The sequence below is a fragment of the Hippopotamus amphibius genome, chromosome X (genome assembly GCF_030028045.1).
Source record: "Hippopotamus amphibius kiboko isolate mHipAmp2 chromosome X, mHipAmp2.hap2, whole genome shotgun sequence".
In the NCBI taxonomy this organism is placed as follows: Eukaryota; Metazoa; Chordata; class Mammalia; order Artiodactyla; family Hippopotamidae; genus Hippopotamus; species Hippopotamus amphibius.
The window spans coordinates 35727227-35743565 of record NC_080203.1 but is presented as its reverse complement, the minus strand read 5'-3'; the positions used below and the strand labels follow the sequence as shown (position 1 = coordinate 35743565).

At 36.9% G+C, this 16339-nt stretch overlaps 1 protein-coding gene across 1 annotated transcript in view; it reads left to right on the top strand.

Annotated features, from left to right (window-relative positions):
* Positions 1-15822, top strand: part of HTR2C (5-hydroxytryptamine receptor 2C) — a 126698-nt gene extending 110876 nt beyond the window's left edge. The window contains exon 4 of the mRNA XM_057718361.1: positions 14999-15822. Within this exon, the coding sequence (XP_057574344.1) occupies positions 14999-15822 (824 nt within the window). The remainder of the gene's footprint in view (positions 1-14998) is intronic.
* The last annotated feature ends 517 nt before the right edge of the window (positions 15823-16339 follow it).

The window sequence follows — 16339 nt, the reverse complement described above, 5'->3', positions numbered from 1 at the left end:
CTCTAGTCCCTCTATTCTCTTTCTTTGACCTAAGTGTCTGTTTTTGAGCTAGTACCATACTATTTTTATTATTGTAGCTTTGTAGTGTAGTTAGAAATTAAGGGGCATGATACCACCAGCTTTGTGCTTTTTTCTCAAAATAGTTTTGGCTATTTAGGGTCTTTTGTGTTTCCATACAAGTTTTAAAATTATTTGTTCTAGTTCTGTGGAAAATGCCATTTGGTATTTTGATAGGGATTGCACTGAAGATTGCCTTGGGTAGTATGGTCATTTTAACAATATTAATTCTTCCAATTCATAAACATGGTATATATTTCCATCTGTTTGTATCATCTTCAGTTTCTTTCATCAGTGTCTTATAGTTTTCAAGTACAGATCTTTTACCTCCTTAGTTAGACTTAATGCTAAGTATTTTATTCTTTTTGATGCTATTATAAATGGGATTGTTTCCTTAATTTCTCTTTCTGATAGTTTGTTGTTAGTGTATAGAAATACAACAGATTTCTTTAAATTAATTTTGTATCCCACAACTTTACCAAATCCATTGATGAGTCCTAGTAGTTTCTGTAGGCAACTTTATGCATCTATATATAGTATCATATCATCTGCAAACAGTGACAGTTTTACTTTTTCCTTTCCAATTTGGATTCCTTTTATGTCTTTTTCTTGTCTGATTGCTGTGGCTAGGAATTCTAATACTATTCTGAGCAAAAGTGGTGAGAGTGGGGCATCATTGTCTTTGTTTCTGACCTCAGAGGAAATGCTTTCAGCTTTTAACCACTGAGTATAATGTTAATGTGGGCTTGCCATATATGACCTTTATTATGTTGACTTATGTTCCCTCTATACTCACCTTCTGGAGAGGTTGTTTTTTTTTTTTTTTTTTTATCATAAATGAATGTTGAATTCTGTCAAAGACTTTTCTGCATCCATTGAGAGGATCATATGGTTTTTATTCTTCAGTTTGTTAATGTGGTGTATGACTTGATTTATGTGTGAATATTGAACCATCCTTGCATCCCTAGGATAAATCCCATTTGATAAAGGTCTATTATCCTCTTAATGCATTGTTGGATTCAGCTTGCTAATATTTTGGTAAGGATTTGTGTATCTATGTTCATCAATGCTATTGGTCTGTAATTTTCTTTTTTTGTGATATATTTTCTGGTTTTGGCAGCAGGACAATGCTGGCCTTTTAGAATGAATTTGGAAACATCCCTTCCTCTTCAATTTTTTGGAATAGTTTGAGAAGGATACATGTTAACTTTTTTCTAAATGCTTGGTAGAATTCCCCTTTGTCACAATCTGTTCCTGGGATTTTGTTCTATTACTCACTCAATTTTATTACTCAAAATTCTGTTTATATTTTCTATTTCTTCCTGATTCAGTGTTGGGAGGTTGTACATTTCTGGGAATTTGTCCATTTCTTCTCAATTGTCCATTTTATTGGTATAGACTTGTTCATTGTAATCTTTTATGACCTTTGTAGGTCTGTGATGTTGACTTAACTTCCCTTTTTCATTTCTGAATTTATAGTTTTGAGCCCTCTCTCATTTTTTTCTTGATGAGTCTGGCTAAAGGTTCATCAATTTTGTTTATCTTTTTAAAGAATCAGCTCCTAGTTTTATTGATTATTTCTATTGGTTTTTTAGTATCTATTTTATTTATTTCTGCTCTGATATTTATTTCTTTCCTTCTACTAACTTTGCATTTTGTTCTATTTCTAGTTCATTTAGCATGAGGTTTGGTTGTATATTTGAGATTTTCTGGTTTCCTGAGGCAGGCTTTTATCGATATAAACTTCCCTTCTGTAACTACTTTTGCTGCATCACATGGATTTTGGATCATTGCATTTTCATTTTCAGTTGTCTCCAGTTATTTTTTTTTGATCTCCTCTTTGATTTCTTCAGAAAAAGAAATTGGTTGTTTAGCAGCATATTGTTTAGCCTCCATGTGTTTATGATTTTTGCAATTTTTATCTTGCAGTTGATTTCTAATCTCATAGTGTTGTGATGTGATGCTTGATATGATTTCAGACTTCTTCGATTTACTAAGATTTGTTTTGTAGCCTAGCATGGGATCTCCCCTGGAGAATGTTCCATGTGCAGTTGAAAAGAATGTGTATTCTGCTGCTTTGGATAGAATTTTCCATGCAAACCTATTAGGTCCACCCAGTATAATGTGTCATTTCAGGCCAATGTTTCCTTATTGATTTTCAGTCTGGATGATCTGTCCATTGATGTAAGTGGAGTGTTAAAATCCCTGACTATTATTGTGTTCCTGTCAATTTATCCCTTTATCCTGTTAATATTTGCTTCATGTATTTAGGTGCTCCTATGTTGGGTGCATATATATTTACAGTTGTTATATCTTCTTTTGGATTGATCCCTTGATCCTTATGTAATGTCCTCCTTTGTCTCTTGTAAGTTTTTATTTTAAAGTTTATTTTTTTGTGTGCTATAAGTATTTCTGTGTTGGCTTTCTTTTCATTTCTATTTGCATGAAATAACTTTTTCCATGCCCTCAGTTTCATTCTCTGTGTCTTTAGATCCAAAGTTAGTCTCTTGTAGATAGCATAGAGATAGGGCTTGTTTTTGTATCTGTTCAGCCACCTATGTCTTTTGATGGGAACATTAATTCATTTACATTTAAGTAATTATTGTTAGGTATGTACTTATTGCCATTTTGTTCACTGTTTTGGGCTTGTTTTGTAGTTCTTTTTTATTCATTTCTTCTTCTTTTGTTCTCTTCCCTTGTGATTTGATAACTATCTTTAGTGTTATGTTTGGCTTTATTTCTCTTTTTGTGTGTATTTCTATTATAGATTTTGTTTGTGGTTACTATGAGCTTTATATATCTATATAAATATATGACTATTTTAAGTTGCTATCTCTTAAGTTCAAATGCATTTTAACAAACCTGAATTTTTATGCCCCCTCCACTTTTAATGTTTTGGACATCATATTTTGCCACTCTTTTGTTTTATGTTTCCCTTTCCTTATTGTGGATATAGATGATTTTACCACTTTTGTCTTTTAAGCTTCCTATTAATTTTTAAGTGATTGATCTACTACTTTCATTATATATTTGTCTTTAGCAATGAGATTTTTCCTTTTGCAATTTTCATTTTTTTAGTTGTGTAGTTGTGGCCTTTCTTTTCCAATTAGAATAGTACCTTTAATATTTCTTCTAAAACTGATTTCATGGTGCTGAATTCTTTTAGCTTTTGCTTGTCTGTAAAATTCTTGATCTCTCCTTTAATTCTGAATGACAGCCTGTCAGGTAGAGTATTCTTGGTTGTAAGTTTTTGCCTTTCATCACTTTTAATATATCATGCCACTATTTCTGACCTGCAGTTTCTGCTGAAAAGTCAGCTGATAGCCTTGTGCTTAACTTGTTGCTTTTCCCTTGGTGCTTCTAAGATTCTCTTCTTATCTCTAATTTTTGTCATTTTAATTACAATGTGTCTTGAGCTGTTCCTCTTTGAGTCTATCCTGTTTGGGACTCTGATTCCTGACCTCAATGTCGGTTTCCTTTCCCAGGTTAGAGAAGTTTTCAGCTATTATGTCTTCAAACATGTTCTCTGCACCTTTCTCTCTCTCTCTTCTCTTTCTGGGATCCCTACAATGCAAGGGATTGCTAATAAGCCTGATGTTGTCCCAGAGGTCTCTTAAGTTGTCCTGATTTTTTTAAAAAACAAAAATTTATTTCTGTTCAGCTTGAGTGATTTCCACTATTCTGTTTCCAGTTCTCCAATCTGTTCCTTTGTATCATCTAATCTACTGTTAATTCCTTCTAGTTTATTTTTTATTCAGTTATTGTATTCTTCAGCTTTGTTTGGTCCTTATTTATATTTTCTAACTCTTTGTTTAAAAATTTCTAACTTCTCATTGTGTTTATCCATTCTTCTCCTGAGTTCTTTGTGCACCTTCATGATCATTACCTTGAAATCCTTATCAGATAGATTGTTTATCTCCATCTAGTTCTTCTGGGACTTTATCTTGTTCCTCCTCAGGGACATATTTCTCTGCTGCCTCATTTTGCCTAATTTGCTGTTTTTATTTTATATATCTGGTAGATGGGTTACATTTCCTGACCTTGGAGAAGCAGCCTTATGTAGGAGACTTTCTATGACTTTCAGCAGTGCACTGCCCTCTGGTCACCAGAGCTACATGCTCTAGTGATGCCCTCTATGTGAGCTGCATGGATCCTTCTTTTGTGGTGGGCTGTAGGCATGCTGGTAGGTATGGCTGGCCCCCAGTCTGATTAGTTGCTGGGCCCTGCCTAGTGTGAAGATTGCTGACTGCTAGTGCACAGGGCTGTGTCCTGTCATGTCTGGCTTCACAGCCCAGGGGGTCCTTGGGCTAATGCTAGCCTACTGGTGGGCAGGGCTGGGTCCTAAACCCTCTGGTGCTAAAATTGACACTTGCCTGCACCAGTGTCCTCAAGGTAGAATGAGCTCCCCAAAATGTCTGCTGCCAGCATGTATGTCCCCAGGGTGGGTCACAGTTTTCTCCTGCCTCTCCAGAAGGCTAAAATAGCAAGTGGTTATGACCCAGGCTCCTTTCAAATTACTGCTTCTGTCCTGGATCTCAGAGCTTGTAAGACTTTGTGTGTGCCCTCTAAGAGTGGGGCCTCTTTTTCCTACAGCCCTCAACTTCCCCAAAAGTAAGACCCACTGGCCTTCAAAGCCAAACATTCTAGGGGCTTGTCTTCCTGGTGCCAGCCCCCTGGGCTGGGAGCCCAATGTGGGTCATGACCCCTCATTCCTTGGGGAGAACCTCTGCAATTCTAATTATCCTCTCATTTGTGGGTCACCTACCCAGGGATATGGGTCTTGACTATATTGTGTCTCTACCCCTCCAACCTGTCTCATTTTGGTTCCTTCTTTATATCTTTAGTTGTAAAAGATCTTTACTACCAGTCTTCAGGTTGTTCTCATTGATGGTTGTTCTGCAAATAGTTGTAACTTTGGTATACCTATGAGAGAAGGTGAACTCAGGGTCTTTCTACTTCACCATGTTGTCCACTCCCTCCCTGCATTTTTATTTTAACTAACTTAAAACTGAAATTTGGGGTTTACTTCAATTACAAATGTAGGCAATAAACTAAAATAGTAATTTGCAGTATCTACATCCATATCACCAATAGGCATTACAAATACTTGAAAATCATATTCAGTTGTGGCAGATATCTTGCCATATTATAGATGCTCATGACTATTTCAAATTTCAGGAGCTATTAGACCATTACTAGATTTTGTTATTTAATGTGTTAGTTAAAATGCACATATATTACTGTTTCTAAATTTTATCTTTAATATTTTGATAGCAGAATATCAAAATAATTTATTTCCTTTGCAATCTCCTGCATGTTATTTTATACATTCAAAACATTATTCCAAGAAGGTATCCTTAGGTAGAAAAAGGTTTGTAACCCTTTCTCTAGATTCTTATATGATTCTTTTTTCCCTAAAGTTCTCCCTAAAAGATCAGGACCTTGAAATTTCCCCTTATAAGAAAAATCCTGTCCCCAACCCACACCTCTCTCCTGAATTTTAAACACCTACATTCACAGAGAATGCCATATTGGTACTCATAAGCACCTCTAACTTTACACAATCCAAACTGAGTCCATTACCTTTCCTGCCAAAGTCCTGCTGCTTCATCTATGTTCTTGTCCTTAATGGCATCCCCATCTACCTAATGACACAAAACAGAAATTTACAATTACTTATTGACTCTTGCCTATCCCTCACATACCACACCCTATCAATCACCATATCTTATAAAATGGAATGTCTAAATAGCTCAAAAAGATCTGTCTACTCCCCCAGTCTTCTGTACTCTTCCCTTGATTTAGACTCTACTTTCCCTTGTATAATAATCTTTTTTTAACCTCTTGCAAGAGAATTGAGGCCACCCTCTACCCAAGTCTTGACTTTCTGCCTGGGACCCATGAGTACATTTTTTTTTCAAGTTCTCAGGATCTGGCTCCCTTACTCAATGTCTTTTTCTCCCGCATCTTCAACTCCCTCTCCTGAATATTTTTCCAATAGCATATAAGGGTGTTCAACTGTCTGATTTTATCTTTAAGAAAGCTGACTATCCACACTCATCTGTCTTCATTTACTCTCCTTATTTCTCACTGCCTTGTGGAATCAACAGATATCCGTTTAAATCACTTTGTGCATCCAGTTAATAACTCTGTTCTTTTGTCACCTAACACTTTCTTCTCATCTCTCTTCTACCTTTTTGTATAGGACCTGATAATTTCTGCCACCCATTCATACCACTATCTCTTCTAACAGAAAGGAACAACCATTCTTTAGTCCTAGTGTAATTTTTCCAACTGTTTCTGACTTTGCCTCCTCAGGGACCTTTATCTATCATCTTAACCCTCTTTTCTGTATCTTTAAGCTGTTCCATTCTACTGGCTTTCACCTTTAATGTGTAAGCATATTATTGCACCTTAAATATAATCTTAGTTCCCTCAAAATTCATTAGCTTGTGAGTAATGTAGGGGAGGAAAAATCATTTTCCCTCTACCCTTGTGAGTTTTTGGCTTAGACTCCTATAATAAAACATAGTTTAACAAGAGAAAACAAGTTTATTAACATGTATATTATGGGAGATACCCAGAAAAACTAAGTAACTCCCTTAGATAGCACAAGCCATCACCCTAAATGCCATCTTCATAAAGATGTGGGGTGGGGGGAATCAGTTAGGAGAGGTGACCAGAAAAAGCTAGATAAACAAGGGTTAGGTTTGTTATGCAGAATTAAGTTGGCTTCTTCTCCATTGATAAGATTCTCTTGTGATTTACTCATCATTCTCTTCCCAGTACTGAGAGGGAGATGTTTACAAATGGAGATTTCCTTTGTAAATGCAAATTTCTCTTAGGCTATTTCCAGAGCTTCTCTTGTGCCTGTTACTTCTCAAAATAATCAACTCACAATAATCCTTATGCCAAAGAGGCATATTTTGGGGTGGCATATTCTGCTACCCATCAGTAGTAATGTTACCATATTTTGATGTTACCTCAAAATTTACTTCCTCATGCCCTCAGGCATATTATATTTGGGCCTCCCTAGGACCTCCCTGACTGTTAAAGAAACAAAATTCAACTGAGTAATTTTTTTTTATAAATTTATTTATTTATTGGCTGCATTGGGTCTTCGTTGCTGTACATGGGCTTTCTCTAGTTGTTGTGCACGGGCTTCTCATTGTGATGGCTTCTCTTGTTGTGGAGCACAGGCTCTAGGCATGCAGGTTTCTGTAGTCGTGGCACACAAGCTCAGTAGTTGTGGCTCATGTGTGGGATCTTCCTGGACCAGGGCTCGAACCCATGTCCCCTGCATTAGCAGGCGGATTCTTAACCACTGTGCTACCAGGGAAGTCCCTCAACTGAGTAAATTTAAAGATCTAATTGGCTTTATTCAACAATTCATGAATTGGGTAGCATCCAATCTAGTGAACAGATAAGTATTCCAAGGGACTAGACAAAATGGAAGGTTTTTATAGGCAGAAGGAGAGTGGGGCAAGGAAGTTATTAGCAAAAGAAAAGAATTCAGGTCAGATCATCTTCTTTTAAGGGGAAAGGTAATGGAAGGGGTCTTATTATGCAGATTACCTCACTAGTGCTGATCAGGAAATTTCAGATTGCTTAAAAGTCACATTACTGGCAGAAATTGAGACTGCTATTAAGTCTTGATTTGCTGTCATGGAAGCAGATGACTCCATTTGCTGTTTGTTATTTCTTTCTTTTTTTTATAAATTTACTTATTTATTTATTTTATTGGCTGTGTTTTGTCCTTTTTGCTGTGTGCGGGCTTTCTTTGGTTGCGGTGAGTGGGGGGGCTACTCTTCGTTGTGGTGCGGGGGCTTCTCATTGCCATGGCTTCTCTTGTTGTGGAGCACAGGCTCTAGGCACGTGGGCTTCAGTAGTTGCAGCACATGCGCTCAATAGTTGTGGCTCATGGGCTCTAAAGCGCAGGCTCAGTAGTTGCGGTGCACGGGCTTAGTTGCTCCGCGGTATGTGGGATCTTCCTGGAGCAGGTATCGAACCCGTGTCCCCTGCATTGGCAGGCGGATTCTTAACCACTGCGCCACCTAGGAAGACCCTGTTATTTCTTTGTAACACTCAGCTCACCACAAACTCTCACCCAAGTTTATCTTATGAACCCTGGGCATTCCTCTTGTCATCTCATGAACTGTCTTCTCATGCTTTCCTGCTTACAAAGAATCTTTTCCTTTTAGTTCCCACTTCCCTCAAAATCGTTTAAAGTCTTTTCCTTGCTAAATATCTTTCATGCATGCATGCCTAGGTTCCTACTCATCCAAAAGCAAAAAACTCCTTAAGTTCAAAGTTGACTCTCAACCTGATTCTGATGTTCTTAAAATTCCCACTGCATCAACACCATACTTATTTATCTGCCAAAGTATGCAAAATGTTTCTCCAACTCTCAGTCACTTTATCACCTGAGAACTGAGGCAGTACTGCTCAGTGTTTGTTTTGTCTTCTGTGTTCTTCTCTGAAAATAGTTCCTTCATCTTCTGCTGTCAGTTCTCATGTTCAAGGGACACACTTATTACTCTATGAGGCAAGGGACCGCTCCTTCCAGCTTGACATTGTGTGATCCTCCTAGGTGTCCTTGAAAAACTACCTCTCCATGAAAAACTTATGAAAATAGATACCTAGGAGATAGCCTTGCAGTTTAGTAAAAAGTTCCCTTAATCTGTTTTCATTTTGATGTTGGCCAATCTGTTCCAGGAAATGTATTTCATGATCTGTGTCTCCTCTATCTTATTACCATTTATTATTCATCTCTTGGCAATCTGCTTCCTGTTTTCACTACTCCACTATAATTGTTCTCTCTGTAATCACCAGTGACCTCCTCATTTTCAAAGACAGAGGGAATGTTCCAAATTCTAGACCCTTCTGTGGCATTTGATGCTGTTGAGGATGCCTTCTTCAGAACACTCCCTCTTTTTGCCAGTTATGACGTAATTTTTCATTCACAGTGAACTATTACCATGCTGCTGATATCCATTTTGCAAATTTTGCTGCTGGTAATTTTGATCTTACCAGAAGATGTCAAAAGAAGTTTATCAGACCAGGCTCATACATACACTGACAATGAAAACTATGTAATGACTGCTGTCTGGCCAACACTGATTGTAAGATACTATCAACTGTAAGACACATCACACTTTCGAAGACTTTAAAATCTAAAAGACATGTACATCTAAGAATCATTGGCACATGGTATTATTATCTTATTGTTTGAAGAGAATTGATCTGTGTTGCTTGAATTCAAGGCTTTAAGAAATAATGCGAATATCTTTATACATTCTCCAAACTTACTTGCCTTATCTGAAGTAAAATAACTGCACCAAGTTATTTTGTGGCTTTTATGAGGCTAGAATAAGATAATGCATGTAAAGTATGCACTGCAGATACAGTACCAATGTTAATAAGCACTTAGTAACTGATAGTTAGTAGTCATAGTAACATATTTTCAATAAAAACTTGAACTATAACTGTTACTGAATTCAATGTTCCTAAAATGCTGACTCCAAGTTTATTGAAAGTATTTTTTTCTGAGTTTAAGTAACCTTAATAAATAGTAATCTCTTTTACACAGTTTTCTGAGAACTAGATGAGATAATGCATGCAAAATATTTGACTATTTATTGGTTGAAGTATTACCTGATATTTTCAGCAGAACGTTAATTATAACATCTTTGTTGTTTATAAAATTCTAAAGATGATATAGACCTATTGAAGTTAATTTCTGAAAGATTAAGTAATTCTAGTTAATAATTCCTTCTTTTTATGTTTTTTCTGGATTAAATAGTATATGAAAGTATATAATTATAAAACACATGACTCAGTGTGTGACAAATAAAAAGCGCTCAGTAAAAAGTAGTTATTATTATTGCAATTGTTGTTATTTACACCTGGTATTTTCTATGGCAGTTCATTTTCACTTTTTCTCCTTGGTCAAATCAAAGATTTAAAAATATCGAAGACTGCTCCATTATACTTGCTAAACTAATTTAACTTTTCTGAAAGTAACTTCACCAAATAACATGTGACTTTCATAATTTTTATGACAATGAATGAGATAATGCATTTAAAATATTTAGTTGCTCTTATTGATGTTGTTTATGTTTTCCTGACATCACGTCACCTGAATTTCTACTAGTTGACAAATTTAAAATACTAAGAAAGGCTTTATACATTTGCTGAATTTAACTCTCCAGGGCTTAAATAACTTCATCCATTAACCTAGAACAGCATCTCTCAAACTCTTTGGTGTCAGGACCTATTTACACTTTTCAAAATAATTGAAGACCTCAAAGACCTTTTGTGTACATGGATTATATTTGTTGATATTTATTATATTAGGAATTAAAACTGAGAAATGTTTAAAATATTTATGAATCATTTCATTTTAAATAATAATGAACCCATTTAATGTTAACACAAATAACATATTTTTTATAAAAATTAACTATATGTTCCAAAAATAATTAAGAGAGAAGACAGGCATTGTTTTACAGTTTTAAAATCTCTTTAGTATTTAGTTTTATGGAAAGATAGTTGGATTCTCATTTATGTATCTGCATTCAACCTGTTGTGGTGTGTTATTTGGGCTGAAGTTTATAAAGAAAATGCAGTTTTAAAAATAAATAGCTGGAAAAGGGAAACATGGTAAACTTTCTAAAAGAGTCTCAGAGGCTCCCCACAGTCCTTGAACCACACTTTGAGAACTGCTTACATATACTTTTAATTTTTTTTAAAGTATTGATTAAGATAATCTGTACAATAGGTACTGTTATTAATGCTGCTTTAGTTGCTATTATTTATATATAATTTCCAGATACTGTCAAAAGAACTTGAGTTTCTTGTTTTGCTGACTGTGTTCACAGTTTCTAAAAAAACAAAAATGAATAAAATTAGTGATGATATAGATTTGGTAAAATGGTTAAGCTCTTTCACCAAATAATGTCTGTATTTTAGGGGTTTTAACCAAAGTGAGATTATACATTTTACATCTTTAATGTCAGTAATATGCATGGCTCAATGTCTGGCACATAAGATAGACTCAAGAAAAGGCAGTTTTAGAATCACTCTTTGTTCAGTGTACATAAAATTATACACATAGATACCAGGGATAAAATTGGCCTCACATAGCCAATAACAATTCTAGCACATCTGGGATCATTCTGCTACTCTCTCTTGTCTCTCCACAAGGCCTACTTTTAGGCCCAAGGATCCCTTAGGAAAATGAATAAATCTTTTAACAAAAACAAGCTAATACCAATTCAGAGCTGGGCTCTGAGTAATGCTGACTTCCACTGATCTTATGATCAGTGTGTAAGGCCTTCCCTAGAAACTTCAGGTATCTAGGAATACCTAAAATATTGTGCAGCATTTCCTTAGCGAACTGAATGTCCACTCCAGCACGAGTTTCCTGAGTATAGATATGTCTGCCCTTGTCAGGATTCCTCCAGAATGAATGCAAACTCCCTAGATGAAGTTTCTAGCCTCAGGCTCTGTTTCCCACATTGCTGGAGGGCAGGGGAGAAGGGCAGTTTGGAAGGGGAGCCAATTCCATTATACCCCTCCTCTGATCTTGCTATAGGATCCTGAGAAAGTATAACATAGTTTTCTACCAACATTTTGTCAGAAAATGGCTTTCTTCTCTACATTTATATCAAAATGGTGAGTGGTTCCTCTCAGGAGGCCAAGACTTTTGTTCTAGAAGTAATCACTTCCAAAGTTAGCAGTGGTAGTACATCTTAAGAGACTTTTATGATCTGAGGTCTAACAGACATTTCTTTCTGTTTCAGAAAGTACCTCTATGTCTTCTTTTAATTTCTTCAATTTTTAAAATATTAAACTTTTGTTATAGACACTTTCAAAGATTGTAAAATTAGATACGATTATATAATAAAGACCCATGTACTCTTTATCAAGCTCCAAGATTTATCAATTTATGGACTGCCTTGTTTCATCCATACTTCCATCCACTTCTCTCTCCCATGTTATTTTGAAATAAACCTCAGAATCATAATACTTTATCCATAAATACTTCAGTACATATATCTAAAAATATAAGATTTTTTCTACATAACCACAATATCAACATCACTTTTGAAAATTAATGAACAGGACTTCCTAGGTGGCGCAGTGGTAAAGAATCCTCCTGCCAATGCAGGGGACACAGGTTCGAGCCCTGCCCTGGGAAGATTCCACATGCCACGGAGCAACTAAGCCCGTGAGCCACAACTACTGAGCCCATGTGCTACAACTATTGAAGCCCACGCACCTAGGGCCCATGCTCCACAACAAGAGAAGCCACTACAATGAGGAGCCCGCGCACCACAATGAAGAGTAGCCCCCACTCTCAGCAACTAGAGAAAGCCCGTGTGCAGCAACGAAGCCCCAGCACAGCCAATAGATAAATTAAATAAATAAATAAATAAATTTATAAAAAAATTAATGAACAAAAATTATTTAATATCATCAAAAGGCCAATCATTGTTCATGACTTCCACCTATGTCATGAATATTTTTTTAAACTTATTTGTTCACATCAAGATCCCAAGAAGGTCCATATATTATACTTGCTTGATAGATCTTTTAAGTCTCTCTTAATCTTATGTTCTCTCTCTAATTTTTTCTCTTATAAATTATTTGTTTTTAAGAAACCCTTCCTGCTTTTCTTAATCTCATATTAACTTCCTTAACTCCAGAAAACTTCTTGCAGCCTAAGCCTCACCAAAACATTTCATGAAGGATAAGCCAATACTGACTTCTTCCAGGCAAGCTAGATCTACACTTTCTAGATATTCCCTCATATTTATGACTTTTGGAATAAAGATTCGAACAATACAAGCCAGCAACAGTCTTACCTATCATTGTATAACTCTTAAGAAATGTAACCTGTGTGGTTCATCAAACTGGGTGAATATTACCTTCTGATACTTGCCATTCTTCCCATTCAGAGTTCAAACGTCTCTTCACCAGGATCCTGTACTGTATTACCTGAGGACACGTTCTGCTTGCAGTGTCTCCGCTGCCGTTTTTACTTTCTTGACTGGCATGCCCAGGTTCAGGGTTGCAGGCATGTACCAGTACCCCAAGAAGTCTTGTCACACCTGTCACTGCTTCTCATATCATCACTTGGTCTCTTTCTCTAGAAAAAACAAACAAAAAATAGTCATTTAAGAAATTCGGGGTCAAAAAAAAAAAAAAAAAAGAAATTCAGGGTCTGAGTTAGAAAGCTTAAAGATCACTTTCCAAAGACTCTTTCTTCCTCATGTTTTCCTAGAAATAAATTACCAATCAACATCCTCAGCGAGCTCTTAGCAGAGAAACATTTACCATTCATTTCCCTCTTGATCATCCAGCCAAACACTCTATACCTGACAGTGTGTTAAGACAACCTGTAAGGGAGTTCCCTGGTGGCCTAGTGATTGGGATATGGGGGTCAATCCCTGCTGGGGAAACTGAGATCCCACAAGCTGTGCTGTGTGGCCAAAAAAAAAAAAGGCAATATATAGGGACTTTCATTTTCAGATTTGTCACTGTCTCCTGCGTGTTCCCTAAAGCCAGCAATGATCTTTGAGAGTGCGCTTCTGTCCCCTCTCACACTTCATAGTGCAGACATCTACCAGCCCAGGATTCCTCATAATAATCTCTGATAGAACCCTAAAAGTGCAATCTGAATTTCCCGAGCCTTCAAATTCCTGTGGACACAAGACAGAATAAATTGACATTAACATTTGAATTTCACTTGCAAGTTATCCCTACTTATTGATGTAGGACCTCTTTGAGAGCTACCATAATGATTTCTAAAAATTTCTAGGTTTATTTATCCTCAGGCATAAGGTCATCTTCTGCTCCCACCTTCTTGTGGATATTTTCTGCCTGTCAGCTTCTTTATTAATGGAAGTGCTTACCTAGATTACTACCTCTCATTGTTCTTAAAAAGAAAAGAGTTCAAAACTCCACACAGAAATGGGAGGACTGTATCTCTCCCAACTCCATTTCTCTCTGTCTGTTGACCCTGCTTAAGCACAGTCTCAGGAAAATGCTTACTAAAAAGACAGTCCTTTCTAGGTTACCACAGTGCATTAGGTAGAGTTCCCTGTACCATACAGTATGGCTGATTCATTTTGTTGTGCAATGGAGGCTAACACAACATTGTAAAGCAACCATACTCCGATAAAAATTAGAATTAATTAATTAATTAACAGAAGCATCTAAAAAAAAAAAGACAGTCCTTTCAGTTTCTGCATAGAGATTATGTCTGCACTGTGGTCAGATCTAATTTCTTTTGGAGGGCCATACTAGCCTCTCCATCTCCAATAACCCCAGAGCTCCCAGGCCCTGTCTCCAAAGGACTCACACACAGAAGTTCCTCTTGACCGCTTTCCTCAGAAAAGGATGTCCCCAACTAAAAACTCATCTCAGACTCACTCAGCCAACCCTGATATGCTATAATTATTCTTGTGGGTGGTATACACATCATTTTTATTGCATTCAGAAGATGCTTAAAAATGAACAATTGAATTTATTGATGTCATTGAGTACAGATGCAAATTTATTCATTCATTCAACAAATATTTATTGAGTGCCTTCTATGAGCCAAGGACAGTTCTAGGAACTGGAGATAAAACAAAAAAGACACAATCCACTCTTACGCACAACCACAGCTATAATTATCTCAATAATGGTAATTCCGCATCTTCTATGGGAAATTTGCCAAGAAGGCATTCCTAACTTGAAAAAAGCTGTCTTTTTCTGATATCATACTGCTTCTCTTTCATGTGACTACTAATTTATGCTGTGAATAGCTTTCAACAAATACCAGATCTAAATTTTCTTCAGTGAAATGCAATTAAATGTGTCCCACTGTACAAATCTGTTCGACTCTTCAATATGCTGTGACAATGTCCTACCTTCTTTTCTGTTCCTGTAGGTGTATCAGTTCCTATCCCAGTGATTGGACTGAGGGATGAAGACAAGGTGTTTGTCAACAACACCACCTGCGTGCTGAATGACCCAAATTTCGTTCTCATTGGGTCCTTCGTAGCTTTCTTCATACCCCTGACCATCATGGTGATTACTTACTGTCTCACGATCCACGTCCTTCGCAGACAAGCTCTGATGTTACTGCACGGCCACACCGAGGAACCGCCCGGGATAAGCCTGGATTTCCTGAAGTGCTGCAAGAGGAGCACCGATGAAGAGAACTCTGCAAACCCTAACCAAGATTTGAACCCACGCCGAAGGAAGAAGAAAGAAAGACGGCCTAGGGGCACCATGCAAGCTATCAACAATGAACGGAAAGCCTCGAAAGTCCTTGGCATTGTCTTCTTTGTGTTTCTGATCATGTGGTGCCCTTTTTTTATTACTAATATTCTGTCGGTTCTTTGTGGGAAGGCTTGTAATCAAAAGCTCATGGAAAAGCTTCTGAATGTGTTCGTTTGGATTGGCTATGTTTGTTCAGGAATTAATCCTCTGGTGTACACTCTTTTCAACAAAGTTTACCGAAGGGCTTTCTCCAACTATTTGCGCTGCAATTATAAGGCAGATAAAAAGCCTCCGATCAGACAAATCCCGAGAGTTGCTGCCACTGCTTTGTCTGGGAGGGAGCTTAATGTTAACATTTACCGGCACACCAATGAACCGGTGATTAAGAAAGCTGATGACAAGGAGCCCGGTATAGAGATGCAAGTTGAGAATTTGGAGCTACCAGTTAATCCCTCCAACGTGGTTAGTGAAAGGATTAGTAGTGTGTAAGAAAGAGCAGCATAGTCTTTTCCTACAGTAAAGCTGTAAATGTAGGAAATTGTTCTATAATTCTTCTGTCGGTCATAACTAATGTAAATATTGCTGTTTGAAAAGGGTGTTTTTATATATAGCTTTGCAATCCTGTACTTTACAATCATGCTTACAATGGTGAGATTTAGGGTTCTATATTTACTGTTTATAATAGATTGAGATTAACTTATTTTGATTGTTTGATGCAAAAATGTTGATTTTTCCCCCTTCCTTCCTTCCTCCCTCCCTCTCTCCTTCCCTCTCTCTCTTTCTCTCCCTCCCTCTCTCTCTCTCTCTCTCCCTCCCTCTCTCTCTCTCTTTTTCTTTTGCACGTAAGGAAGTGTTGACCTTCATCTCAGGTGGCATTTGCAGGAGACCAGAATGATGCACATGACAGTGGTTATATTTCAACCACACCAAAATTGAACAAATTCGGTGAAATCTTTTTTCCGGGTTAACAGTAAATATACACTTTAAATTCTTGCTCTGCTCATCT